Below are 27,795 nucleotides of genomic sequence, written 5' to 3' on the forward strand. Positions count from 1 at the left end.
GTCTCACACTCGCTTTCTCGAGAACACCAATTGTTGGCGATCACAAAGACTCAAGCAACTAGCCAGCCAGTCAAAGAAACTTGCGCCTGAACCGCATCCAACGAGGGATCCCTTGTGTTTCTCTATCCTATCATATCACCACCTCTCGTCTCGAAAATACCCATCGCCAAATCATCAACACATACACGAGACCTCTTCTCAAAGCCCTCTTCCTCAGCCTCAAACTCAAGCAACCATGGACTTTTTACCAGGTACATACACCCACACCCACATCCCACCATACCTACCATCCACGTATATTACAACACAAACTAACAAACCAACCACCTAGAAAACCTCCAAACGATTCTCCAAAACCCAACAATAACCTACCTCCAATCAACAACCCAAGAACACCTAACATCACGGCTGTCCGACCTCCGCGCAACAGTTCTCCAACCCTACCTAATCGAGCCACTATCAACCCTGTTGACAAGCTACTCCTCCTCAATGCCAGACCTGCTCTCAATCTGCCTACTTGCCATAATAATCCTCGTCTCGCTGAAGATCCTGGACTATGCCTGTCGCGTGATCATGTTCTGGGTTGTGCTGGCGTTCCGGCTTGTCTTTTGGGGATCCCTACTCGGCATGGGGTACTATGTTTATCGTGTTGGCGTTGAGGATGCTGCGAGGGATTTAGGGTGGTTGTTTGGGGTTGTTGCTGGGTTTGTGGGGGATTATGTTGAGAAGAGTCAGGGTAAGGCTGCTGCTTATGTTGGGACGAAGTAGTCTCCGGGCTCTTCTTTGTCGCAAAGTGGGCGTTGCGGCGGATTCTAGTATAGGGGGTTGTGTTTATTGCGCGGGCAGGGATGGTGCTATTTTCCTTCTTTTGGTTATTTGATATGCCGTTGGGGCGTATGGTGAATGCCTTGGGGTGGAAAACTGAGAGCGTTCTTGTTGATTGTTTCTATTTTTCAACTTTCTGGGCTAGTGTAGCGGGTGTTGGTTAATCCTTGGAGTTTAGACATGGTACATTTCATGAAGTGTTTTTGGTTTCATTATTGCTCCCATTATTTGGGGTTATTTGGTCTTATCCATTTAGAAAGGATCCTCGAGGCCGATGGCCCCAGTCATCCATCATGTTGCCTCGAGCATCTATTATTCCCGACCGGGTTGAAGATTCAAAGGCCGCACACACCTTGTACAATGGGACTGGGAGTGCATCCAGGTTGTCGTAAATCTTCCGAGTTTGCCAGCTGAGCGATGCGCAGTGCAAGGAGCGTAGGAGTATTCTTCCCTGAGATAAACCGTTGTAAGCTGCAGAAGAATTGCAGCTGCAGTTGACTTGTCTGCATTTGCGGATGTGATCGGCCGTGAGACGAGCCGTGTCTGACTGTGTTCCATATGCAGTAATCAATTATTGAACTCAATCCTCGTAATTGACCTCGACCTCATCCTTAGGCTCTCTTGGCTCCTGAGCCTCGTGATACTGGATGGCATCATCAATATGGCTCAGAATAGCACCCACACTGTCCTCATCCTGGACATCCAACTGCAGGAATGAAACCATGCTGAAGTCGTCGATCAGCTGGGCCACGGCACGGTTCAGCTGCTTGAAGGATCCACCACTCATCAATGCATCTGTTGCCATGGGGTTGGCACTGGCGGTAAGGTCGTCCTCCTCTTTATCCTGCAGCAATTGCACATCCACATTGGTGAACCGCCTCAACTCCCTGCGTGATACCATATCGCGGACCTGATCCATCTTGCTGAGGATGTTGACGTGTGGAATCTCCAGCATCAACATGGCGGACATGGCACTGAGTGTTCCGGCGAAGAATTTGGCTTTGTCGATCACGAAGGTGCTCTCGAGTAGGTAGGCGGCGCACATGTTGATGTTCAAGGGACCCTGGCGAGAAAGGAATGTTGTGAGGGATGGGAGGAGAGGGATATGTGTGTATAGTTCGATCTGGCCCGGCATATCGAAAATGATCAGGTACTCTTCGCTCAGTGGCTCCAGGGCCTCTGATAGGAATTCCAGGTTCTGGAGCAGGAACTCGAAACAATAGATCAGACCTCCATTAGGGCCCAGACCCATCTCTTCCATCACATCCTCTAATGTGATCAGGTCGCGGATGTCGAGGTCTGGTTCGTAGCTAAAGGTCTCGGCGGCGGGGTCGAGGTTGACATAGAAACAGCTGCGACGAGTGGACTGCAGGTGCTGGATCATAGCATTACTGAAGGTGGTCTTGCCTGCACCTGCAGGGCCCATAACCAGGACACCGAACTTCGACATGATGTATGGTGAAGCGATATAGAAAGAAAGCAGTATATCTCTTATCGCGTCGGTAACGAGAAAATTGTATTGCCGTGATCTGCCCGCTTTCACCGCTCTCGGGATCGCGCCATCACGGGCTGACAGGGGACAGAAAGTACGGCGTACATCGGTACATTGGCAGTACCTGGTTGGTCCCCACTTTCAACGCATATTTATTGGTACCAGCCGTGTACTCGCAAAAAGAAAACCCCACCATTTTTTCCCCTCCCCTTCTCTTCCTTTTTCTCCTTTCCCATCCCTCCTTCTCCTTCTCTTTCTCATTCTCTTTTCTCTTCATTTCCCTTTTTCACACATTCACAATGGGTTCTCTCGCAAACGGTTCGCAGCCTGGCACTTTCCTTTTCACCTCCGAGTCGGTTGGTGAGGGTCACCCCGATAAGATTGCGTGAGTTTTCCCCTATATCTGACTTTTGCTCTCATTTCCGTGAAACTAATATGTGAACAGTGACCAGGTCTCCGATGCCATTCTCGATGCCTGTCTGGCTGAGGACCCCCCTCTCCAAGGTCGCTTGCGAGACCGCTACCAAGACTGGTAGGTTCTGATTATTTCAGGCCAGATATGATCGTCGAAATCTGACATCTCACCTAGGTATGATTATGGTCTTCGGTGAGATTACCACCAAGGCTCGTCTGGACTACCAGAAGATCATCCGTGGCGCTATCAAGGACATCGGTTATGATGCTTCCGAGAAGGGCTTCGACTACAAGACTTGCAACGTCCTCGTCGCCATCGAGCAGCAGTCGCCCGATATTGCCCAGGGTCTGCACTACGAAGAGGCTCTTGAGAAGCTCGGTGCTGGTGACCAGGGTATCATGTTCGGCTATGCCACCGACGAGACCCCTGAGCTCCTACCCTTGACCATCCTCCTCTCTCACAAGCTCAACGCTGCCATGAAGGCTGCCCGTAACGACGGCTCCATCCCCTGGTTGCTCCCCGATACCAAGACCCAGGTCACCATTGAGTACGCTCACGACAATGGTGCCGTCAAGCCCCTGCGCGTTGACACCGTCGTTGTCTCTGCCCAGCACAGCGACGATGTCTCCACTGAGGAGCTCCGTTCCGTCATCAAGGAGAAGATTGTCCGCAAGGTCATCCCCGCTGAGCTTCTTGACGACCGCACTGTCTACCACATCCAGCCATCCGGCCGCTTCGTCATCGGTGGTCCTCAGGGTGATGCCGGTCTCACTGGCCGTAAGATCATCGTCGATACCTACGGTGGTTGGGGTGCTCACGGTGGTGGTGCTTTCTCCGGAAAGGACTACTCCAAGGTCGACCGCTCGGCCGCCTACGTTGCGCGCTGGATCGCCAAGTCTCTGGTCAACGCCAAGCTTGCCCGCCGTGCCCTCGTCCAGCTCTCCTACGCCATTGGTGTCGCTGAGCCCCTTTCCATCTTCGTTGAGAGCTACGGCACCTCTTCCAAGACCTCCGACGAGCTGGTCGAGATCATCCGCAACAACTTCGATCTCCGTCCCGGTGTCATCGTGAAGGACCTTGACTTGGCCAAGCCCATCTACGCTCAGACAGCCAAGAACGGCCACTTCACCAACCAGGAGTTCTCCTGGGAGTCCCCCAAGGCCCTCAAGTTCTAAGCGGGCTTTGCTGTGATCCGGTGATGCCGGACATATTTTGACGACTTTGATGAGTTTGCTTTGTTTTCAACAACTCGAAGCACGATGAGCATAGAATTAAAAAACCCTACAAAATCCAGAAGTTGGCTTCCGCTTGGGGTCAACTTCCTTGTTTCATTATCTGCATGGTCGCGCAAAAGACGGGCCTTTCGGCGAAGACAAAATTCAACATGATACCACTTTTCATCGGCTGGGAAGGAAGTTTTTGGCGTTTTTCAGGAGCGACAGTCTTCAACAACCTCACAATACCTCAACACCGTCCACGGTGCTTCTCGAGAATCAGTTGGTCCTGCTTCCACACAGGGCTATTACTCTCTCGATGCGATATAGTCTGCGTAGCGCTCTCTGTGAGAGTGCTCGAGGCTCTTCGTAGGTCCTGGACAAGCTAATCTAAACATTAGCGATAGAATAATCATACCTTCACATCTATCACATTTACCACTGGTTTGGGTTGCACCTTATTTCCTTCGTAGCTGTAACACCTCAGATATTACGTTTTCTTTCCCTCAACCCGTACCTCTGTACAATTCTGCTCAATTAAAGCCGAGGCGGAGTGCACGTCCCGACGCGTGACGCCCGACCCACTACGCCTTGAGCGCGATCTGACAACACCCTCAATTGCAATCGCATGTCTCGTTTGTTTGCATGGCATACACAATTACGCCGTTACACGATGCCACTCTAGATGCGACCATGTCCTCGCGTATAGTACCGAACATCCTGGATCCCCTCACCTCATCCGCGCTGAACAAACTGCACGAACCGACCCCTCCAACACTCAAGCGAAAGAGAAGCGATGATGACGAGATCTACAATGCTGCCGGCCAGCTTGCAACCTCCTCGATTGTCATCAGAGTAAGCAGAGACCCTGGCCAACCCAACCCACTCCAATCCAATCCTCGAACCCTTCCTTACCCTTACGCTTGACTTGGTTACTGACAACCCATCCAGGCACACGCAGCGTCACTATCCGACCACCCTCTAATCCTCGAACCAATAACGGTCCTCTCACGCTCCCGCCTCCCACTCTCATGGCTAGACGATACACCCGCCTCCCGCTCAGACGATGAACCAGGCGGCCTCTTCACGGCTGATATTCCTACACTGGAAGTTGATCTGTGCACCAAAGCTGAACCTACCGTCCTCGCGGTCCGCCTTCTTGCCAATGGGGGATTGTACATTGTCGAGCGCGTAAAGCGGGGTATATACTCGCTCTCTAAACTCGCGCGATGGGTGCATGAGGGTAATATCGTCGTTGCGGCTAAGGGGTGGCATGGATCCGAGGATGCAGACGTCGATATCAAGGATGTCAATGAGTCTACTGTTATGCCGGATGGGTATGACTGGTGGCAAGCTGCTCAGATTGACGAGCCGATTACTGATATTGGGGTGGGCAAGAAGCCTACCCTGGATATTGCGCTTGTTTTTGGTCCGTCTGAGGCGGATGCCGGCGTTGCTGCGGCTTCATTTGTGGGTGTTTTTGAGCATCGGAGTCATTCGCTTGCGCCGTCCAGGAGCTTTGATGATGATGATGATGGGGATCCGTTCGTGACTGAGCCGAAGGGCTTGGCGGATGGTGGGGATGCTATGGATGTTGATGGGGTTGAGTCTAATGCTGTGGATGTGCAGCAGTCGCCTGAGGTGTTGCTGGATGGGATGAGGGATCATTATTTGCAGGCTCTTTATGTTTCAAAGGTGATTCTCATTCGAGGTGTTTAGGGCTTGGATTGCGTGTAGCTAACAGCTTCTTAGACTTCTGTGGCATACTTTGCTAAGGGTCCTTTGACGCGCTGTCGGAACGCTTTTCAGGCTCGGGATACGGAGCAATCGCATGGACCAGCGGAACTTGTTGAGTTCTATCGTGAGGCCATTCTTGCGGCCAAGAAAATGGATCTCAAGTATAGAGAAGCGGTACCATCAGCAGTTCGCGATGCTGTGCTAGCTGATTCTGACGATGGTGCGAAATCCAAGAAGCGAAAGAGCAAGAAGAAGAAGCTGGGTAAGAATGGTCTATACCCAGAGGAGGAAGGGTTCATCCATCGATGGTGGAAGGACAGACTTACGAACGAGTCCTCAGCCCAGGACTCGCGCGAAGCAGAATCCAAGAAGCAGATATCTGATCTCCGGCTCCGCGAAACACAGCTGCAGATCCTGTTGGTTCTGGAAGTCATGGTACTGGAAATGGGCATTGCCTCGGCGGAGAAGGACAATGCCGACAAGCGAAAGGAACAAGAAGGCGAGAAACAGACGCCGAAGAAATCCAAGGCCAAGAAACCCCAGGATCTGGACGTGCTTCTCGAACTCCATCTCGATCGAATGTGTATTTGGCATGCTGTGAGCATGGAAGAGACATCTGCTGCCGATACAGCAAAGGCTTCCTCGTTCAGCAGCAGCCATATGTCAGGCAAGAAAGTCGAAAGTGATGCAGTACGTGACTTTTGTACGGAAGTCATCATTCCCTTCTATGCCGCGCGTGTCCCCGATAAGTGCAAGCTGATCACCCGCAAATTCGGTGTATCTGGCGGTATCTCTCCGGCCTCTAAAAAGCCGCAGTCCTCGAGCAAAGCGCCTCGAGTGGAACCCGGCACGGAAGTCAAGCGACAGCAGCCAGCACAGAAGGCTCGGCGGACATTGCAGCGTGTGCTTACGGATGAGAAAGCGGCAGCGTCCCATGTCCGACACCCGGGACTTAGTCGCTCTAATACAGCCCCGTCGCAGCACAATCTGAAGCGTGATACAGGGGAGCCTTTGCTGCCTACTGTTCTGAGTGGCAGTGTCCGGGGTGGCATTCATAAAGCAAAGCGCACGGAGAACCGAGAAGTTGATCTCAATGCTGTGGCGCGGCAGCACGAGACCAAACTCAGAAAGGTTCAAATGCTGGTCGATCAGAAGAAGGAGTTAGACGCTGCTATCCACGCGCTGCGGAAACCCAACAGAGAACTCGTCTCCAAGGACATAGCAGACGATGCAGTCAAGCGGGTCACAACCAGTGGAGGCAGTTCCAGGAAGCCAAAGAACCCTGTGCGCAATCCATTTGGCGAAGGCGTACAGGTCATGGCGACTCCACGGGGCAACCGAAAGAAGGAGGTGGTAGGTCTACCTCCGCTACCTCGTAGTTTAACCTCGTCGCGATCATTTGCTGGTGTGGAGAACTCTCCTCTCGGCGAGTCTCCGCTCATGGTCCCCTCTTCCAGTCGACGGGCGATATCATTTTCTGGTGCCGATTCCGATCCTTTTAATCCCCAGGACGGTCCCAATGGTCGAAGCCCGCGATCCAGTCAGCCCGACGGAGCTGTCCAGGAAACTCCAACAAAACCCTCTTCCAAAATCTTCCAGAGTACAAGTGGGCTCGGAGACTCCATGGCTGCCCGTCGACCGTCTTCCTCCACTAGCAAAGGTCTCTTCCGAGTACCCAACCTCCCTGCTCCCCGCTCCACCACCCAATCAATGGTCCCAGGTACGCCTGTCCATTCGCGCCATAAGACAGTTTCCGCATCGACGGAAACGATGTCCTCATCTCAACAGCTCAGTCAATCTCTCAGCGATGCTCGCTCCTCGGCGATCATGGAAACACCCCCAAAGAAGCGTGCACTGCAGGAGACACCCACTACACCCTCTATACCATTTCCTACAACCCTCGACGCCATGGCCGTCGAACCTCCTCAAGCACACTCCCCGCCAGCCGTCATGGGGACACCAATTAAAGGTGCTGCGGCTGTACCAGTGACACCCGACAAATCGCAGTCGAAGTCGATCTACGAGCAACTTGGCTGGGATGATGAGATGGACTTTTAATGTTCACTACATAAGCATATCTGAATGCATAGCGTGGTCATGTGTCATGCATTTTATGTGGAGTTTGCCGATACTGTTTGATCGTTCTGTTATTTATTTTTGTACACGTTTTATTGGTGTTTGGGTCATTACCCCTGGGCTGTGGAGTTCAAGCTTGGGGTTAAAGCACGGTTAAAGCACTGGCATGCATTGATTGAATCTTCATGTTTGGCATTGGTTACATATATCCCCACCGCATTATCTTAACATCTTTATATGCAATACATTCTTTTATTCGGAGTAGTAGAGCTGACGTCCCCGCTTTAATGTATCAGAAGGGTATGGGTATATAGTAGACCTATTTGTAGAAGCATAAGTTCTCAGATGAAAGCCACTCGTTGAATGGGCCCTTTAACTGTAACTAGTTAACCAAATTAAACGTAGACCTATATACGTAGCTGTCACTAAATATATCCACACACTAAGTTCACTAGGGCCCATCTCCCCTATTAGTGCAAGTACTAGATCGATCACAATTCAGAAGCCTTACGCATGGCCCCACCTTAAAGACAAGCCCGTATTCGCTTTCAACTCTTTCAAAACATTACTCCTGAAGCCCAAGATTTCTCTTCTCCGGGGATATGAAGTCTACCTCATCCATTTCCCTACGCCACCCCGACCCCGGGCCATGATCCACGCACGACGCTTCTAGGCCACCTATCATAAATCTGAAACAAACCCCCCAACCCCAATGCGCACGAAAAGTCTGCCAACAAGACCGAAGCAATTGACAGTCGCGCGCTCTGCGTGCCATCCAGTCCGGTCATGAGCGAACATGATCACCACCATCACCACCACTCGGTGCCGCATAAAGGCCAGCCACTACTATACATCCCAAATACACTATGGACACGCGCATTTGCGATAACGGTAATCGCCGAAACAGTCCTCACAGTCGCAATTGAAAGGTATGCGCTCGAATCCTTGCACTGCCAATCCCAACCCCAACCCCAACCCGGGACTCCACTGACAGCGCCATATACATGTAGCTGGATCCTCATAAGTCTGCGCGACCACCTCGAAGACGACGGAAAAGATGACGGAACAATGCGCCTCCAGTCCTTCCTAGGCCTATACATCTTCGCACTTCTATACGAACTGGCTCTATCATATGACGCCCTGCGCCGAAAGAATACAATCCAACTGGTCGGGCTCTGTATCTGTAATTTGGGCCTGTTGACCTATGGCTTTTTGCAGATGCAGGAGATTAGAAGTACCGTTACCACTGCGCTGAATGATAAGACTGTCAGCGACCATCTACTGAAAATATATCGCATTGAGCTTGTGCTTGTTCCCGTTATCTTGGGTGTTGGGACTGTTGCTATGACTTTCTTTACGTGGAAGTTGCGGGCTGAGTTCTCGTGGTCTATTTATAAGAATATCAGCGCGGATTTGCAGATGAAGCGGAGGTATCTTACTTATCAGGTTCGTTGCTAGGGCTGCTTATTTGTATCTTTTTTGGGGGTTCTAGGAAACTGATCTCTCTAGGTTTATATTGCGCTCTTGAAATTCGATTTCTTCTTCGTGTTTGGAAGCCAACTTCAGATTCTCCTTGTTGTCTTTAAGACTGAGGACTCTGATTTCATCGTTAATGCTGCCTTGATTCCGGTTACGATAGCGACATTGATTGGCGCTGCTCAGTTCTGCAAGCGCGAGAAAACAAAGTCTCTCATAACTATGATGGTAAGATTTAAATCGAGAGGTCATATATTTGGGTTTTTAATCACGTACTAACAATCACGATAGTTCTTCATGCTCGTCATCATGGGATGTTTCGGCCTGACTCTCTATCGAATGCACATTTCCAGTGAAAGCAACCAATTCAGCTCAGTCCGAGTCTCCCTGACACTATTTTCCTCCCTATCATTGCTTTTGATGGGTATGACGCTCGTCAACTCCGTGTTGTGTATCGTCAATTTCAACAAAGGATTGAAGAATCACGTTATGACTCCTAAGAAGCGACGGAAAGGTTCAGTCGCATTGGAGCTTGAGTCTCAGGAGGCTCCTTCGCGGTTTTTGTTGCATTAGATATACGAGAATGACCCTTGTTACGTTCTTTTGAAATATGCTCTTTTTATCTTGTGGTGTATATATTGAAACGAAAATATCTGCATTGGAACAGGATGATCTTGAACTTAGGGCAAACGTCGAAGATTTGCCGTAACGGTTGGAACCGGCGAATTTAAGATTTGCCGATATTCCCCGCCACGTTTTCTGCCGTCTTTCTCTTTAGCACATTCCAAATACTCATTAATATGTGCGCTGATTTTTACATGTCTGCATGCCATAGTCAAGGCACTACTCCTAGAACCCCAGCAAGACCCAAGAAAAGAGCTGTTGCGTAAGTGTCAGCCAATGCAGCAAGGACGTCCGCTGATTGTTCTCGAGTTGCCACCGATGCCACGCTCAGAAGATTAAATGCTCCGGAGAAAAGCCATGCTCAAAATGTCGATCTGCGGGCTACGAAGCCCAATGCAGGTATGCGACTCGGGATCGCAAAGTACGAGTGGATGAAAGGTAGCTTCCTCAATCAGTGCGTTTGACTGGGATCAAAACTATTGCTGATGTACCACAGCTACCTGGAGCAACTCTTGAAGGATAGCGAAGAGTTGCATGACCGAAAGCGTCGTTTGAAAGAGACACTCCCGAATAGATCCGAGCAAATCTCAGACTTTCGGCAAAGTCCCGATACAATCGAGGGGAATGCTGGCTCGATGGCACAAACTGACCTCATCGGGGACAAGCCATGGTTCCAATCACACGATGCCTCATTGCTTCCTCTGTACATCAGTGAAGCGACTTGCACCGCCTTTGCCACTCGTCTATGCCAATCCTTGAAGAGAACGAATACGCCAACATTGCATCTTCCAAGGTCGCGTTATACTGACGAGCCTACAATTACATCTCTCCTTCATGCGGACATACAATGGCCCAGCCTTGTGTGTGCCCAGCTTTTGGTCAAAACCGCACTTGGTCACAACATGTCCACTTTCCATTTTGTTCTGAAAAAGGACACCATGGATATGCTCCATAGCGTTTATCAGAGCCAAGACTTTGAGAATCCAAGTATCAAGTGCAAGTTTTTTGCTCTCTTTGCACTTGGGCAAGTTTATTCGACTCCTTATGGGTCCTCTGATGCGCCATATGTACCGGGATCGGATTATTTTGCGAAGGCATTGAGTCTCATCCAGGTCATTCCCGAAAGACCAAATATGGTTCATATAGAGAGCCTGCTCTTGCTTGTGCGTCTTTCCTAAACGGTCCTCTTCTTAACTAACATCTTTGAAGGCATTCTTCTGCCAATTCTTGAATCGCTTTCATTCAGCGTATCTCTTCATCGGAAATGCATTGCGACTAGCGCTCAGCATGGGCTTGAACTATAACGTCCCACAAAGTCAAAATCTACATCCAGTGGCGCGAGAGCACCGAATTCGAATTTGGTGGTCTATTTATACACTTGATCGCTTCTGGGGCTTGAAATCTGGGTTCCCTGTTCAAATTCACGATAAGTGGATTCATGTTGATCTTCCCTCCGGTTTGGCCTCTGAAACATATCCAGACCAATTCGCTGACAGTGCATTCGCAATGTCAACCATTGAACTTGCCAAGATTACCGGCAACACGACAGGAGATATCTACTGCCAAAAGCAATCTGTTGAGAGTTTCTTACATTGTGAACAGAAAGTTCTGACTCAGTTGAAACAATTCGTCCAATCCCTACCTGAGCAGATGAGGCTTCATTCAGATAAGCCAAACTCCAAAGATGCGATTCATCTGCATCTTCAATTCAATTTTGTAAGAAATAAGTTTCCAGCTCGACCTTTACTCTTTTTTGAACTTATATGCTGACCTCCTTAGTGCGTGATCTTGGCCATTAGACCAGTCCTCTTGCACATTTTGAAGTTGACCAAGAAAGGCCACTCCCACCAGTCCACCGATACAATTTCACCAGTTCTGGTCACATTGAGTGAGGCATGCATACACTCAGCAAGGCACTCTTTCGCCTTATGTGTGGATGAGTGGACGAGAGGATCCTTTGCAATATACGGCTATGCTTTCCCAGCATATCTCTTTTCAGCCGCACTCGTCTTGGTTGTCTCGAGTCTTTTGCCCCTTGGGAATCCAGGCGATCTGGCATCTACCGAAACTGCCTTAGAGATACTAAAGAATCTCAGCTTGACTGGCAATCTTGCGTCAAGAGACCTTTATGATCACCTTACGCGGGTGCGGCAGTGTCTTGATGACAATTCTGTTTCTCCTGCACTGGCGCTTGATAATTCTGAAAATAATCCCGTCAATGCATTACCGATGGATGAAGGATTGCTTCCAATGCCCCCACGACCAAACCGATGCTCCGGCTATCCTCATGTTTCCTCGGGGTTAGAGGACTTGAATTCTCAACTCTTTGAATCCAACGTACCCTATCTAACTACAGAAATGGCTCTTCACCAGCCCACTATGCTAAATTTTCTGACGCGACCTCATGTGGACTTTGGACTTCTGGATCCGGTGGAGATGTTCAACGATTTCGATTTAGCCTTTTCAAGTTCTTCCAGTTGATGTACGTATTATGAAGCATTTTCCGATTTATCATCAGGCCGGCTGCATTGAATTTGACCGTGAAAAGTGGACCATACCGCGGGTAAGCGGCGTCGGCTAACTTGAAGTTAGCCGTATGCCATATCTAGAAAAGGCAGATAAATGAGCAAGCCCTGCAGATTCACGAAAGAAATATCTCATCTTTAAGTCTTCTCCATGGCATCAACATATACCTATTCATTCCTCCGCGTCTCCAAAACCGACAATATCGAAGCGTCATCCCAGGAATACCGAGACCTACGCTTAAACGCATTAAAAGCCTCACCGGGCTCATTCGCATCAACCTACGAAACTGAATCCCTCTTCACAGACGCCCACTGGAAAAAACTCATCACAGTCCCCGATCGCGAAGTCTTCATCTGTGTCGCAACACCAGTCCACGACCAATCGCAAACAAAATGGATCGGCCAAGTCACTCTACGAGGACCCATCTCTAAAGCAGACTTCATCTTACCAGAAGAATCAGGCCAACCAGCGCAGAAACCCGACGACGAAGAAGAATGCTGGCAGATGCTAAGCCTTTTTACATTGCCCGATCATCGTGGCCATGGACTAGGCGCCAAACTTTGTCAGAATGCACTTGATTATCTTCGGTCATATCGAGCTTCTCCGCAGGGAATCCAGGTGCGGCTTATGGTTAAGCCGGAGAATCATGTTACCGTTAATCTGTATAAGCGTCTTGGATTTGATCTTGTTGGAAGGGCGACCCTTGTTGAAGCTCTCATTGCGAATGGTGATGAGCATCTTTTGCCGGATGATCGGAGTTCTGCTAAATGGTCGGATCGGACGGGGTTGATTATGATTTTGAGGATGGGTCGTTTATAGATTGCTTTTATATGTTTAGAATAGATGCTGTCATTGTTGTATTTGAATAGAGACCGGTTATTCAAAGCATTTCTTGGTTGATCCCTGTTCGCTTGGGCACTCTGTCTGGCTTGCCTGGTAATTGCAATATGTCAGAGGAATTGAATGTAGGTGCCAGGCTACTCTCTGGAAATACAGAGGTTGACGTGCCTAACGTGGTCGAATATTAGGAATACATTTGAGACAGTATTGGACCGAGAACAACATCTGATCAAGAAAACAGCGAAGCTCAATCTGGCCAAATAACCCCGGCCGCTTTACACTGCATTGCAAGTCCGAGATCACTGCGCGTGGAACTTGACCGACAAGGATTTACCACGTCGTGCATAAAACCAGCCCAAAAGAGGGGCCATGACACAATCCTCATTTTGAAGCATCTGGGCAGCTATGCAGTCTCCTCGAAAAGTAGATAAATGATAGCTCCAATCCCAAAAACAACATACACAGAAGATCTTCAGCCTACACCGCCGTTCCAAAATGACCAGAACTAAATCCAACCTTCTCATTGCTCTCATTTATGAAGACCCACAGATCTATCGCGATCTCGGCTACCCAGCTTCTCATATCTCCCATCTAGATACCTGTACCCCGGCCGAGGATGTTATTGTCGCTCTCAGCAGGCTCGGACACAGGGTGATTCCTATCCCGGATGTGCAGACGCTGGCGAGAAAGCTTGGTGCCGGTGAAGGGGCGCAGTGGGATCTAGCGGTGAATATCGCTGCGGGGGTGTATGGAGCTGCAAGGGAAGCGCAGGTGCCCGCTATGCTGGAGGCATTTGCGGTGCCGTTTACATTTTCGGATGCGGCGACTATGGCGCTTTGTTTGGACAAGGGGAAAACAAAGGTGCAGTGAACCATTTTATTTTTGTATGCATAATGTACATGTATCCAAGGTGGAGGGCAAGAGAGGGACTAAATTATAGGATCCAAGATCGATCTACAACCTGGATGTTAAGCGAAGGTCAGCCCTATACGGAGTACAATGGATACTAACCAAACAATGACAGATGGTCCTCGAGCACTACGGCATCCCGACATCCCCCTTCGCAATCATCAATCTAGACCGATATCCCGACAAACCCATAACACCAAACGTCGTCAACTCCCTGACGAAAGGATCCAAACACGCATCGTCACTCCTGGACCCAGCATCGTACCCACTCTTCGCAAAGCCACTAGCAGAAGACACCTCGAAAGGAATTAAGCAGATAAGCGTCATCCATAACGTTAATCAGCTCTGCCAAGCCATCGAAGAACTGCGCTTAAGCACACGCGCGATCCCAGCAATTCTAGTCGAGAAGTTCTTGACAGGTCGTGAGTTCACTGTGGGGATCCTAGGCACAGGCGATGACGCATGGGTTCTAGGAGTCGATGAGATTGTGTGGAACGATCAGGTCAACGGGGACTCTGACGTTGCTGTTGACGTTGTGCAGTTTGCGACTGAGAAATCTAAGACTAGTGAGGACTGGGATGGCATCGCGGATGAAGTCCCAGCCAATCGGGCCGATCCACTGGTCGAGCAGGCATGCACGGTCGCCTTGCGGGCCTGGAGAGCAATAGGCTGTCGTGATGGTGGACGAGTTGATATCAGGTTCGATGCTTCGGCCGGAGTGGCTAATGTTCTGGAGGTAAGTGACGTCCTACGGAGAGTGTCATGCCATAGGGGCAGAAACCTCGATGACATCGATTGCTCGATTGATCGAGAGCGTGTGCTTGTGCTGTTTCGTTTTCTTGTTTGCTTATCTTCATTGTCGTTGGAGTGAGCAGAAAGGATGAAACGTCATATTGACGTCAATTTGGAGAACGTCCGATACTAATGTCTTTCTTTGATATAGATCAATCCATTGGCGGGTCTGAAGCCTGAATGGTCTCAGCTGCCGATGATTGCTGCGCACAATGGCATGTCATTTGATACTTTGTTTGAGCATATAGTTCGCAGCGCACTGAAGAGGGCTCCAGCGCAATGGAGGATGTGACATTTGGTATGATGAAAGCTGACCAGGTCGGCGGGAACCTCGCCACTGGCCCTGACAGCTTAGCCCATACATCATTCTCGATCGCCTTCTTTCATATTCCACCAGTGAGGATCAGGGTCCACCACCCCCCTGTTCTTGCTTTTGGGCCTGCGTTAGTTCTCCAGACTATGACCCTGGGGCAACGGATCGTCACGACGGATGTCGCCGGTTTAGTGTGTCATGTGACCGGCTACGCGGCTTGGATGAGTCACGTTCGCCATCCGCCATACCTGCCCAGTTGGGAAGTCAAGAATAGATTATGTGGAGGCAAACGACGTACATGGAGAAAATAGATGTTACAATGGAATGTTATATTTTGTAATGTGGATGTGCCCAGCAAAAAATTATTGGTAAATTAATAAAGACAGTGTCTTGAAGATAGTTAAGTAGTTATATACAGTGCTCATTTTTATTGATCATCAAAGTCGTCAAGTCGTAATATCGTAGGCCGCAAAAAAATGGTTCAGGAAATATTCGGATGTCGAGGATGTCGAGGATATAGGTGAAGTTGAGAGAGTGGTATAGTAGGGCATCATCAAGGATCAATAGTTTAACCCGCAATGGGAGAAACCATGCATGATCCTCCTGTCCAGAGGTGTTTTGATGTTGCCTCAAGACAGTTACGGCCCTTTTCCAAAAAACCATTTTCGGACGAGTGCTCGGGAGACGGTGGTGAGGCTGTGGGAGGAGGAACAGCGACAGGCTCAGCGCTGATGGAGACTTGTTGGTTGGTGATTTCAATCTGAGGCTCGTTGGCCGGGGCCCGGATCTTAGGCATAGGTAGTTCGGCGTTTCTCATATCGTCCATTTCATCTTCCTCGTCGGTATCCTCGAAGTCGAATGAGCTGATGCGAGACTTCATATCATTCTCGGTCCACATCACGGAGCCACAGTGCAGGCGGAAGTGAGCCACACAGCGGCGAAGGTCGGGATCGGGGGCAGTGGCTTCACGGGCAAGTTTCTCCTTGGAGAGATGCGTGAGCTTGTAAGGGAGGGCATTGCGGTTCGCCATAGGGGGCCAACGTTTCTTTTGTGGAATTGGCACGGAGGCAGTCGGCTTTGGTGTCTTGGGTGTTCTTTGTGTGGTACCAGCGTTCATAGTTGATGCTGATGTGTGGATTTAAATTGAAACCATGTATGTATGGAGTGTATTTTTAAGAGTGTGTCAAAGTCAAAAGGTTTTAAGAACGATGAACAGAGAACGTTTAGAGGTATTAAGAGATTCAAAAAGAAAGAAATCGAAGGGGGTCAAGGGAGTACCAAGTCTTATACGTGCAGATCGTGCAATGGGGAACCTGGTCCAAGCGCTCTGCCGTGTCACCAGATCACGAAACCGGTTCTAGGCCTGTGATGTGTCTGGCCCAGATCCCTTTTTTCCGCCAACCCTTGGCCTCGTTGGCTTCTTGGTATGATTCATTACAAACCTAACATAGTGGCTTAACTTACCCCATATTTTGGTTCCAACTGTAATTATTCCGTTAAGAAAATGATTCTCAATCCTAGGGAAACCCTAAGGAAGGCCTATGGAAAGTGGGTGAAAATTCTCTACACTGCGCGGTGTGCGTAGCGGCTATACGGACCCTCAGAGTGGGGAGGCCCAGTTTTCTGATCAGTTGATGCTTCGAAAATTTTTCGGTGGGGACCTTTCTGCGGAGCTTATCTTGCTTTATTCGTGAGGATCCCTAGCGAAAAAAAAATAGAAACGTTGCACGGGGAAACTCACGATCCCCACGGATTACCTTCCCAGGAAATCCGAACCCCCTCATCGCTTCGCCCCCTGTGGCAACGTTTTCGGCTTCACGATGCTAACGGTGCTTGCAGTTACCAGTCTCGTCTGCTGATGTTTTTCTTTTCCTTGAAGCAAATCAAACAGAAATAGAACTCAGATTCCCTTCAAGAACTACCCTGATCTCCCACCCTTCTCTCTAACCATCGCATCTATAGTGGATTTTGGCCATGGTGACTCAGCAAACCCTAACTTCGCGCATTCAACCCTTTGACAACCCTAGAATTCCACTGCATTCCCCGACCATCCTCTTCCCCGGCTGATGTGGTGAATGTGTATATGCGTGTACACCGACTCCTCCACCTAGCATTCCACACATTGGTGTCCCACTCATATTTCCCCCCTCCCTCTTGACGATCTTTTGAGCGCCAGGTGTCCATTCGCCGAAGACGGTTCTGGTCCCTAGTCGCCTGGTTATAATATCCGCCGCCCGTGTGACCGTGGCTAAGCTCCAGAACCCCTCCCTAAACCTACCCTGGCCTTCCGTGGAGACCGACCAAACAAATCAAGTAGTGGCGCTTTAATATGGAGTGCACTTGTTAATAACTTGGCGCTCAAAATACTGTAATATGGCAATAGCGAAAATTGTGTTTGCCGATGGCTCCGACTTTAATATTTGCCCGCCCGATATCCCAAGAATTATTAAGGGGGGACTGACGGTACTGTACATATACAGGTACATGTACACTTCACAATGGACGGTACTCCGTAAGCTCAGACTCAGAAAAGCAATCCAAAACAAGCCAGAGGCATGAGTTGCAGATCAAGACGCGACACCGTTGGCGACGAATGAGACAATAATCAAAATATGGCCAAATCCGCTGCATTAATGAACCCCACTGTTTCTAGTGCGTTGGTCAAGGCTATTGCAGCCACCTAAGCCAAAGAACCCAGTCTAGAATTTCCTTCAGAGGGCTGGACAATGGAAAGCAGGTTCTCTCGCACGCTAGCACTCGTGGCTGGGCCCACTACAGCTTCTAGCTCGAACTAGTTCTCTCACATGTTGCGAGCTAACAAACGTTTATTAATGAGGCGTTGAATGTTTCAGATGTTGATTTGCTCGAGTAGTGCTGCAGGCTATATCTACTTTGTCTGGTCGGTTTTATGCATCCGCCGTCTTACTTTGTGATGGATACCCTCTAGCGGCGGACGCCCGACATCTTCTCCGAGGCTTGAATGTACAAGGATGTTGCCCGTGCGGTGCCGCGGTTTCTGTTGGAACCACGAGCGATCGTCAAAAAAGTTGATAGTCTTATCTACGAGTTGCGCAGGCTGAATACGATGCGGTTCATCCGCTGATCCAACTTGATCTCGTTGTTTCACCGGCCTTTGGGGTCTGCAAAATGGACACATGGCACGGGGCTTGAAGTTCACCCTGAGAACAATTGAACATGTATTCGGTCTTTCTCACGAGCTAGATCAAGAACGCAGCTAAAGTGACTAGTTGGTGAAATTTGCTCTCTCTGAGGATCGTGTCAACAAGCATTCCGCTGCGATAATTTCCTCCTACCGCAGAAGAGGGAAATATTTTTCCAGTCTACAATACTGCCATCTAATTTAAACAAGGTCTTTCCAATTTTGATAGAGCCTGACAATTTCATTGTCATCAATGTAGCATCCCGATGGCGTAGTTTCGCCCTACCGTGGTTCGGACTCGGCCCGGCCGTCCCGCCGAGATCTTCAGTGTCACCTGGGCACATTCGGCCGCATTTGTTATGAAAGAAAATGAGACTTAGTGGGGCTTTGAGAATATACCGTAATTTCTAGGGCTAATTAATTATCATACAATATTCAAGTTACTCAGCCCGTGGCATATCTGTGTAGCTTTTCGGGGGGTATAGTGATCTCTACCTCCGCTTTAATTTTAAGGATGGGTTAGAACTGTTTCAAATCTTGTAAGAAATATTGAGAGAAACTACAAAACGCAAATGCATCATTGGAAATGGCCTTGCTTAGCACACTCCCCTTGTGTGCACATAACCAGATAACCGCTCAGCCCTCTTAGATCTATACGTTGTCTTCCCATCCGTCTTGAAGGCACAGACCTACTTTCGAGCGTTTTGGTCATGATCACCTAGAATATGTTGTCAAACCCTTACTCAATCCTTGATCAGGTAACTACGCGGTCCAATACTGTAGTACCTCGATGTCTTCTCCATGTGATAGGTGCCTGTTCTCAAGCCATATTGTTGTCCAAGATTTCTTCTCGTAACAAACTACAAAGACCATTCAATCCAATAGAAACAGACTATAAATCTCTTGGAACCCCGCTAGTCATATCTCATCCCCTTCGATTCGTCAAGTCCAGCGGCAATTACTCCATGGTATCAGATGACTTTCCCCAACTCCGCAGAGACTGAAGGGCTTTGCACCCTGCCGATCTTACTCGATCTCTGCCTGGTTCATGGGCTTTTCACCCCATGCGCAATGCATCTCGCCAACCAGCTCCTGTTGCGGCCTGAAGCATTCCTGACTCACGCTAATGCCTAACCTCAGCCGGGATTTGGATATGACTATCATTGCCGTGTCAGGGTTTCCTTTCCGAGAATCGGACATACAGCTGCAGCTAAGGTATTTTCTGGGTTTACTTAGACCTTTGCACCATACAGTGAATGTCAGACGACATGGGTTCGGTGGGCGCCGTTGCCGTTGTTCCGGGATCTCGTATTTGTGGGGGTATGACTTAGTATCAGGCAAATTATACAACGCGTCTCTTTAGTTCATTCTCTGGTCATCTTTATCACATCAATGAGTGTTAAATGTGCCACTCAGTAGACAACTTAACGCCCAGATCTGTATCTCATAGTAATACAGAATGACCCATAGGCACTATGTTGTCTTTCAATAAGACACAAATAACACTATTCAAATCAAGTATTAAGTAGACTGTCTGTCATTTAACCTCTTCCAGGTCATTCCAAAGGTCTGTAAACTGTGATAGTTCAAAAGCTAGGAGACAACCAATTCAGATGTGAATCTGTACAACACGTAGCCCCGACGCGCAACGCTCCGAGTCATCTCGGGTATACCCAATATGGAAAAAGGCAAACCACAACTCCCTGCTTTCTATCTTGCTTGTGATGCGTGATGACAACGCCTACATACTTTAGTGTTCAGCGCCTGCTTGTCTTTCCCCGCAAGTCATAGCTTACCACTCGTCCCTGAACTCCCATGGCAGATCTAAGATTGTCTAAGATAGGTCAGGATCTGTGCACCCCGTTCCATCGGAGGCTGCGCCTTTCCAAGGCTTGGCTTATTAAAGAAATGGGGCTGGCTGGTCTCCAGAGTAGTCGTTTTTGTTTAAACTCCCGGTCAGAACCATATTTGACGGTTATTCCACTAGTAGAGATGTGCCGGGAAGCGCTGGGTGTCGCTGTTGCATCAAGAGAGAAACTTCTTGAACTTTGACCTGGATATAGCTTTAGAAGCCAAACAGGCTGGGAATGCTATTGGACCTGCCATCTTTGGCATTTGCAATGATTTTGGCGCTGACGGATTATCGTTGTCAGCAGCTTGATTTTTGGTCAATAAAATGGCCCCGCACGTGTCGAACATAGTTCCCTGGGAATGAAGGGATACAGTAGAAGTGAGGGTCTTGTATACATCATGAACAAGGCTTTTACCTGGCTAGGAGGTCGCGGCATCGTGGTAGTCATATGTTCCCTCAGATTTCTAACACTCCGTATTTGTAATTTTTAGTCTATATGGTAGACGTTTATAGGGTTTGTTCTCAGATATACATATTGTGCAGTACCCTACCAGGGTCTAAGTCTACGAGCGATAGATTTGCGTGGCATAAAACAGCACAGACACCCTTATATTAGTGTTACTCAATGATATTCGAGGTGGTAATCACGACTACATGTTGCCTCCAGCGCCGTAGATCAAATTGGACATACGATTAAAATACAAATATCGATTCTGCAAGGTCTAACTTGAGTGCCCATGATCAAGAGATCCAGTTTTTCTCCAAATTGGAGTTGCAGAGTCACCTTGTGCTCTGTGAGCGCGGCACCATTGCTGTCATCTGTGTAACTAGGGAGAAAAGCCGGCGCCGAGCATGGAAAATGGCAGCACTCTGAGCCGGCTATTGTGAAACCCTGGACCAGTGTGTATATTATTTTGGTCTATTTCCAATTTTGACCTCGTACATGCACATACTTATGGATGTAGTCCGTCCATGTCACGACGGGCGTTGTTGTGCAACCTAGCTACATCTTGCTCTACCTCGTACAGCCGTCGCGGACGGTGCGGTCCCCGAGTATAGAGATAATTAATTCCGAATTTGGCGATAGTGTCGACATAGTCAATACCGTTGTATAGATGGAACTTGGAGCTTATGCTGATTGGGTCAGTTCAAGAGACTCTGTTTCGCGCACGGGCCGTTGATCGACTCCCTAGTTTCCGCTCAAGTGACCTTTTCATCCGTCAATAGCCTCTCTTGTTGGTCATCTGCTAGTTCTTGGACGAATCATAGGTTTGTGCTTGGCTTGAATAGTTCCTGATCTGGAAAGGCACTGGTCCCGCGATACAAGGCTTTCGTGCATATTGCGAACATGGCCATTCCACCCCCGTCATAGTGTCTATTTCATGGGGCTTGTAGAGCCATCCTCCTTCATTATGATCATGACTTGTTCCTCATTTTCCTGAAACTATGAGATAATGAATGCACTGTATAATATCTAAATGAAACATGGCAGCCTCGGGCCAAATAAAACTTTCCGCAAGCATGTCCCCGCCTATCTTCATCCATGAAGCACTAGTTCTAAATGGTCGTAGCTCCAAGGTCCTGCTAAGCTGACAATGTGCAGCCTGGGCTCAGTCCCCTCGGCCCTTTCCTTACTCTTATTTACGGTCCCTCGTTGCCTCGTCCGGAGAAATATCGCCCGGATTCTTAGATGTCGGCACAAAAGCAGGAAATACCTTTAGGGCTTGAATAGCCAGGACGACTCGAATAGTCAGGTGGTTTCTTTTATCTTGTCCTCATTATTCAGGAACCTTCGGTGTTCAATCCGATATGATCCGACCGCGCATATCTCTGGTGCTCTACTCCGGATTGGACCTTCCGCACCTGCATGCTGCATTAGCCGACGCCCAGAAGCATGCATATCTCCTGGTATTATATTCATCTCTCTCCGCTTCTATAGGATCATCTACATTTATGAGCTCGATCCGCGTTTCTCTTTACTCGCCTTTCCTACTTCTTTCATAAACCCATCGGCCTGCATTTTTGAGACACCTCGAGTTACACCGTCCCAGAATCCAGACTAAATCGACGCGATCATAGCCCTATCAAAGTCAAAGGCCTATTACAGTGTCTAGACTTTGCCCTTGCTGTGATGAGATGGTCTCTAGAGTTAAAATAGGAAGGCCAGACCATTTAGACGCTGTTTGAGGGTTTCTTTAGCTTAATATATGCACATAGTCCGCTCTTCTCCAACGATCAGCATGGAAGTATCAAGATCCGAATATAAAAATACACGGACAATACCAATACCTCAGGTGTGGTCGATCTCATGATTGGCCCTAAAGTGACTTCGGAATTTGAAATTAAAGCCTTGTGCTCTTGTGCTACCGTTGCACCTTTTTTAATTATTATTCTGTTCTGTTTCTCTCTTTTGCCCACTCCTGCATGCACCTCTCCTTTGTTGCCCAGAAGACGCAGGGTCCTCCGTGTTTCTCAACCCATATCGAGGACTCGATCACTGTGCCACCTCGGAACATCGTCCTGCTTGGATCCCGGAGTCAAAAAAACAGAGAAGCATTCTGAGGCTTAGGCTACAGTCGGGTTCCACCGTGAATTATCTCACTTGTACTGACCCTGTTCGTACCCTGGCGCCGTATCCGCGCCTAGAAGATCACAAAAAGATTCTTGTTCCCTCCGGCTCCATATCTCATTGAAGTGTGGACCATATCCGATCCTATTGCCTGGGGCACCAAAGTACCTATCTCCTCCAACATCGAGAATCCGGATCTTGGGTGTTTATATTTTGCTTGATTTGGCATCCAGATACTTGCTTTCAGTGCTTCCCAAGAGCACGGGGCATCTTCGTGCAGAAATAGGTCATTTTCTGATTCGGTGCCACATTTGCTTCTCGCAGGAGACAGTAAGTCTCATCTTTCTGCTTCCCGAGGCCAATCACAAGACACCCACACCCCTTTTTCCCCTTGCAACTTGAGTTCTCCCCGATAAACCCAAGCAAGAGCAAAGTGCAAGTCAGATCAACGCAGATCAAGTATATCTTGCCGTTGCTCCCTGATATATCAGGCCACCAACCTTCACCGCCTCGAGTCTTCCCCTCTCAAGTTCATCCGAACCTACCCAGCCCCAAGCTCCTTGGACTTGACCTATCCGCTGATCTCAGGCCAAAAGTCCTCTGTTGCGCCACTCCCTCTTCAGGGCCTCTTTTGCGCGTTTATCCCGACGCGCCATTTTGCGACGGGCGCCTTGAACCATGTATGGCACGCCTCACTCCTTATCTACAATGAATGGTCTTGGAGATCCTGTCGATGGCTCGGGGACTATCGATCCTGCGAACTTGAGCAACTCTGGTATGTTCCACCTTCTATTATGCTACCCTGTCCTTGCGCCTTTGTTATTTCTTCGATTCACCTCGCAAATCGTTTCGCGTCCGCGGCCTGTTCTTGACCTCTGATGAATCGCATCGGCCCTCCGCCCTTTTACTTTGTATCACTCCCCCGTCGCTGCTTTCAAACTGATACCCCTACTAGTATCTGTTGTCCAGCCAGCCCAATCCTATCTAAATACAAGTCCCCGTGGTGTCAAGCGTAGTCGCACTCCAGAACACAGTGGGAATGGACATGCCGAAGGAGAACTGGATGATGGTATGTGCGCGGCGGGGGAGACGTTATCAATACGCTCCATTCATACTTCTTTTTAATCCTAGCAATGCTTGCATATCTGCCCTCTCACAGCATCTGGATTTTTCTATGAGTTGTACTAACTTATCTCTCTTTAGATGAACAAAGTCGTCGCAAGCGCGGTCGTCCCCCAAAGACTCCTCGCGCAGGCTCCAGTGAACAACCTGTCGCGAACACACCCACTCAAACACCCCAAATGCAATCTCGCCCACTGCCGCAGGCAAACGCCGGGTCGCCGCCTCTTGCATCACCTCCGGAAAATAAGACTACCCCGTCAAAGTCGCAGGTTAAAGCGCTACCCACCGTGAGGGATCATACATCCGACCAGCTGAATCCAGAAGGCGATGAGTACATTCCAAAAGAATTTGATGAGGCAGGAGAGACAAAGGCAGACCCTATGGGATACCCACTTGGTGGCCGCGAATACAAATGCCGGACATTCCGCGTTCCCCTCCGCGGTAACAAACTGTTCATGCTTGCAACCGAATGCGCGAGGGTACTGAACTACCGAGATTCATATCTTTTGTTCAACAAAAACCGGTCCTTGCATAAGATCATCGCATCCCAGATTGAGAAGGACGACCTCATCCAGCAAGATATTCTCCCATATTCTTATCGGTCCCGTCAAATCGCCATTGTTTCCGCCAGATCCATGTTCCGACAGTTTGGGAGTCGGGTGATCGTAAATGGCCGTCGGGTTCGGGATGATTATTGGGAGAGCAAGGCTAGGAAGCAGGGTTTCACAGAGGATGACCTGGCGGGCGAGAAGCGTCCTGGTGCGGCCAAGACTCGCGATGGCTCGACCACAGAGCCTGCAACCAACCTGTTACCGGCGCTTCCCCACAACGATGTTGTTTACAGCAGTACTATCGAACCGTTGCCTCCTGGACTTTCTCTTGACACTAGTGACGCGTCTGCTTCCCTGTCGTCACTCCCGATGATTCAAATGGCAACAACAGATGATCCACGACTGCGAGATTACAATGTCATGCCTCGTTCTCGCCAGGAGATGACGGGACAACCCTATCATGACCGCACGCAAACCAGTTCGGCAGCAGAGCTCCTCAATCAGGCCTCACATACCGCCGATTTTAACAAGATGCTGAGCTCGCAGCGCACCTTCCGTCAGAAAGGTCTGGATGAATTCTACTCTAGGCCCCGTGAAGCTCCTGAAACAGAGCCTCAGTCCAGTACTGCTCTTGACTCGGGTTTGTCTGTGTCACAGCCAGTTCAAGTATCCCATATCCCCACTGGCGGGATGGCTAACCCTTCTCATGCCCAGCACGTGATGGCTCAACAGCCTTCCATGCAGGCTTCGATGCACCAAAACGCTATGATGGGTGGACAACCAGGCTATCCGCAGACTCACCAAGCCGTTGGACAATCTCCCCTCAGAGTGCCTCCGGGTATGCAACCTGGCATGATGCACCAACGATCCAACCCGTCCATGTCTTCTGGTATGGCTCAGCCTCCTCCTTACGGGTATCCATCTCAGCAGCAGCAAATGTGGGGACAGCCACCACCCCAACCGCAGCCATCTCCGTTGCCCTCTTCCGGTCATCAGGGTGTTGGCATGTCTCAGTATGGTCAACAAATGGCCGGAGTTCCTCAGCAAACACCATCTCCTCTTCATACGCAGCAGCAGCACCACCAGTCTCCCCGGAACCAGCAGCGTCAATCAATACCGCAAATGCCACAGTCATTCCCTCAAATGCAGCACGCACAACAGGCTCAGCCCCAAGGTATGCAAGGCATGGGCTATCCTGGTGGCACACCGGCCGGTTATCCAGGCATGCAACGACCTATGTACCCTTCAAATCAGGCTCCGGGTGGCCAGCCATTTATGGCTGGAAATCCTCAGCAGGCGGGTCTTGCAATGGGCATGGGAGGCGCCGGTATGCCCGGATGGGCTGGACCTGGTGCGCCGATGCAACAAGCCGGACAGCCTCAGTCAGGCCAGTCTGGGAGCCCACTTGGCGGCGGATGGGGTTACTAGATTGCAGTCAGCATCGTCTAAATTGGTGTTTTTTCCCTTGGCTTTTACAGCATTATCTGAGACGCTATCTCCTTGCTATGCTTTCATCATCTGCTTTTCTCTTTTGTGTCTGACTTACTCCCCTTTTTCTGATGTTCCAGTGTTCCTCTGCATTCTTCACTGCATGCTGTGGTGTGAAGGATCTTCGGTTAATGTTAATCTGGGCCAATATTCCTATACCCTTTGTTGAGTTGTACGTGATCAAGGCACCTACCTGGTTGTTATTTTTTCCGGTGTGCCTTTGCCGGCGTTGTTTTTCCATCTGATTTCTATCAATTCGGCGTTGATACTACTATCTGGACAGAGTGTTACAAGATTACGAGTTTGTATGTTTCTATTTCTGCCCTATACATGGTCGATAGAAATGTGTGTGTACGGCTGTCGAAATTCGGTCTAGTTTCTTTGTCCTTGTACCTTGGCCGAGACGTCTGATAATCTCTCGACCGTTCGGAGAAGTCTGTGTTCAGTGTTCACTTGCATCTCCACTATGTATTGGTTTCTTATCATTATCTTACTATCTGCTACTTTCTTGTTTGTGTATTACCGTCTTGTTTAAGACTCGTGGTTTTCTTTCCTTTCGTTGTTGTTTTATCTTTGGTTGTTTGTTCTGTCTTGCATTATCTCTGCATGGTGTATCACTTCCTATCTCTCTGGTGTCCACTTCTGCTGTCTATTGTTACTTCTCGCATTTTAAATCGGCATCCGAGATGCTTACTCTTTTCATCTTTCTGTACTTTCTCCCTTGCCTGCGTTGCACTAGTTTCAGATTAATGGTGAAATGGTACATACCCTACCTACTCTACTCCGTTGTTATCCGGCTTCTGGTTGATGTGGTAGATGGTTGGCGTTATTTCGTAGATGACAATAGTCTTTCTTGCCTACTACATACAACCCTTGACATTCAAACGCTGATCAACTTCTTCGATTTTGAGCATTAGGACGCTGAATATCATTCCACTCGAATTTATGGTGTGTTGTAAGAAGACTGAAGAAATCAGCACTCCTGTCTCCTCGATTAACGTAAATTGATAGTGTGTGTGGTTTAGCGTCGTGGTTAGTAGTGGGCGGGTGCAAAAATCAAAAAGCAAACAAAGAAAAAAGAAGCGTCCCCGGGAAGGCTCGAACTTCCAACCTCCTGATTAACAGTCAGACGCGCTAACCAATTGCGCCACGGAGACTTGCTTGTTGAGATAGTTAGTATGCTTTTGCTATATCAGCCAAAAGGTTTCGATACAAAGTACTAAACGAACGATAAGTTAGTGGGAACCTACATTGCTTATAGGTCAAGCGTATCTATCTGAATAGATGATACTAGGCTCTAGGTAATAAGTCTTTTCTTTTTGTTCAGTAAATACTCGAAAAAAATATGTTTTTTTTAAAAAAATATATATATATATATCTATCTTTTGGTTGTTTGTTCTTCGAGGTGATCGAATGTAGATATATATCACCGCGAACATTGATGATACTACGGCCATGGGCCTATATTATTGGAGGCCAGGCAGCCCAGTCCACACAAAAATAAAGACCGACGGACACAACAAGCTGTCAGCTATAGCTGGCCGCCGCGCCTCAACGCCTGAAGTATCTACCATATGACAAGCTGTTCACCGAACAATGTAGCTGACCATCAGAGCAAAATTACACCCTGTACATGACTAAGTCTCAATATACGATACTAGATATTCTGAAGATGGCCAAATAACTTGTTCTATTACTGACATACAAAAAACGTTATCATACTTACTTGACACCCAACCCTCATACCCCAAGCAAAGCAGACCCCACAAAATTGACAGAAGAACAAACCAAGGCGTAACACCAACGCAAGCACC

At 48.8% G+C, this 27,795-nt stretch overlaps 10 protein-coding genes across 10 annotated transcripts; 8 read left to right on the forward strand and 2 right to left on the reverse strand.

Annotated features, from left to right (window-relative positions):
• Positions 1–235: 235 nt before the first annotated feature.
• On the forward strand, positions 236–768 carry N7446_013429 (Apq12 family protein; the record flags this gene model as incomplete). The annotated part of the gene is made up of 2 exons (XM_058522170.1): positions 236–251; positions 332–768. The coding sequence occupies 2 exons, from the start codon at positions 236–238 to the stop codon at positions 766–768; spliced, it is 453 nt and encodes a 150-aa protein (XP_058365647.1).
• A 637-nt stretch (positions 769–1,405) lies between these two features.
• Positions 1,406–2,275, reverse strand: N7446_013430 (putative signal sequence-binding GTPase GPN3; the record flags this gene model as incomplete). Its single annotated transcript, XM_058522171.1, has 1 exon — positions 1,406–2,275. The coding sequence occupies one exon, from the start codon at positions 2,273–2,275 to the stop codon at positions 1,406–1,408; it is 870 nt and encodes a 289-aa protein (XP_058365648.1).
• A 279-nt stretch (positions 2,276–2,554) lies between these two features.
• On the forward strand, positions 2,555–4,420 carry N7446_013431 (S-adenosylmethionine synthetase). The gene is made up of 3 exons (XM_058522172.1): positions 2,555–2,702; positions 2,770–2,849; positions 2,907–4,420. Exons 1-3 carry the CDS (start codon positions 2,617–2,619, stop codon positions 3,905–3,907), a joined length of 1,167 nt encoding a protein of 388 aa, XP_058365649.1. The 5' UTR covers positions 2,555–2,616; the 3' UTR covers positions 3,908–4,420.
• A 171-nt stretch (positions 4,421–4,591) lies between these two features.
• On the forward strand, positions 4,592–7,741 carry N7446_013432 (uncharacterized protein; the record flags this gene model as incomplete). The annotated part of the gene is made up of 3 exons (XM_058522173.1): positions 4,592–4,801; positions 4,898–5,641; positions 5,699–7,741. 3 exons carry the CDS (start codon positions 4,592–4,594, stop codon positions 7,739–7,741), a joined length of 2,997 nt encoding a protein of 998 aa, XP_058365650.1.
• An 804-nt stretch (positions 7,742–8,545) lies between these two features.
• N7446_013433 (uncharacterized protein) lies at positions 8,546–9,808 on the forward strand (the record flags this gene model as incomplete). Its single annotated transcript, XM_058522174.1, has 4 exons — positions 8,546–8,688; positions 8,770–9,205; positions 9,269–9,463; positions 9,527–9,808. 4 exons carry the CDS (start codon positions 8,546–8,548, stop codon positions 9,806–9,808), a joined length of 1,056 nt encoding a protein of 351 aa, XP_058365651.1.
• A 536-nt stretch (positions 9,809–10,344) lies between these two features.
• N7446_013434 (fungal specific transcription factor domain-containing protein) lies at positions 10,345–12,340 on the forward strand (the record flags this gene model as incomplete). Its single annotated transcript, XM_058522175.1, has 3 exons — positions 10,345–11,022; positions 11,069–11,575; positions 11,639–12,340. 3 exons carry the CDS (start codon positions 10,345–10,347, stop codon positions 12,338–12,340), a joined length of 1,887 nt encoding a protein of 628 aa, XP_058365652.1.
• Positions 12,341–12,535: 195 nt separating this feature from the next.
• Positions 12,536–13,204, forward strand: N7446_013435 (GNAT family N-acetyltransferase; the record flags this gene model as incomplete). The annotated part of the gene is made up of 1 exon (XM_058522176.1): positions 12,536–13,204. The coding sequence occupies one exon, from the start codon at positions 12,536–12,538 to the stop codon at positions 13,202–13,204; it is 669 nt and encodes a 222-aa protein (XP_058365653.1).
• Positions 13,205–13,720: 516 nt separating this feature from the next.
• On the forward strand, positions 13,721–15,218 carry N7446_013436 (D-alanine--D-alanine ligase family protein; the record flags this gene model as incomplete). Its single annotated transcript, XM_058522177.1, has 3 exons — positions 13,721–14,086; positions 14,250–14,870; positions 15,078–15,218. The coding sequence occupies 3 exons, from the start codon at positions 13,721–13,723 to the stop codon at positions 15,216–15,218; spliced, it is 1,128 nt and encodes a 375-aa protein (XP_058365654.1).
• A 589-nt stretch (positions 15,219–15,807) lies between these two features.
• Positions 15,808–16,356, reverse strand: N7446_013437 (uncharacterized protein; the record flags this gene model as incomplete). Its single annotated transcript, XM_058522178.1, has 1 exon — positions 15,808–16,356. The coding sequence occupies one exon, from the start codon at positions 16,354–16,356 to the stop codon at positions 15,808–15,810; it is 549 nt and encodes a 182-aa protein (XP_058365655.1).
• A 6,291-nt stretch (positions 16,357–22,647) lies between these two features.
• On the forward strand, positions 22,648–26,815 carry N7446_013438 (putative nuclear localization protein). The gene is made up of 3 exons (XM_058522179.1): positions 22,648–23,595; positions 23,776–23,889; positions 24,024–26,815. Exons 1-3 carry the CDS (start codon positions 23,499–23,501, stop codon positions 25,919–25,921), a joined length of 2,109 nt encoding a protein of 702 aa, XP_058365656.1. The 5' UTR covers positions 22,648–23,498; the 3' UTR covers positions 25,922–26,815.
• The last annotated feature ends 980 nt before the right edge of the window (positions 26,816–27,795 follow it).

Source organism: Penicillium canescens (genome assembly GCF_028828765.1).
Source record: "Penicillium canescens strain IBT 15451 chromosome Unknown utg000011l_segment0_segment0, whole genome shotgun sequence".
In the NCBI taxonomy this organism is placed as follows: Eukaryota; Fungi; Ascomycota; class Eurotiomycetes; order Eurotiales; family Aspergillaceae; genus Penicillium; species Penicillium canescens.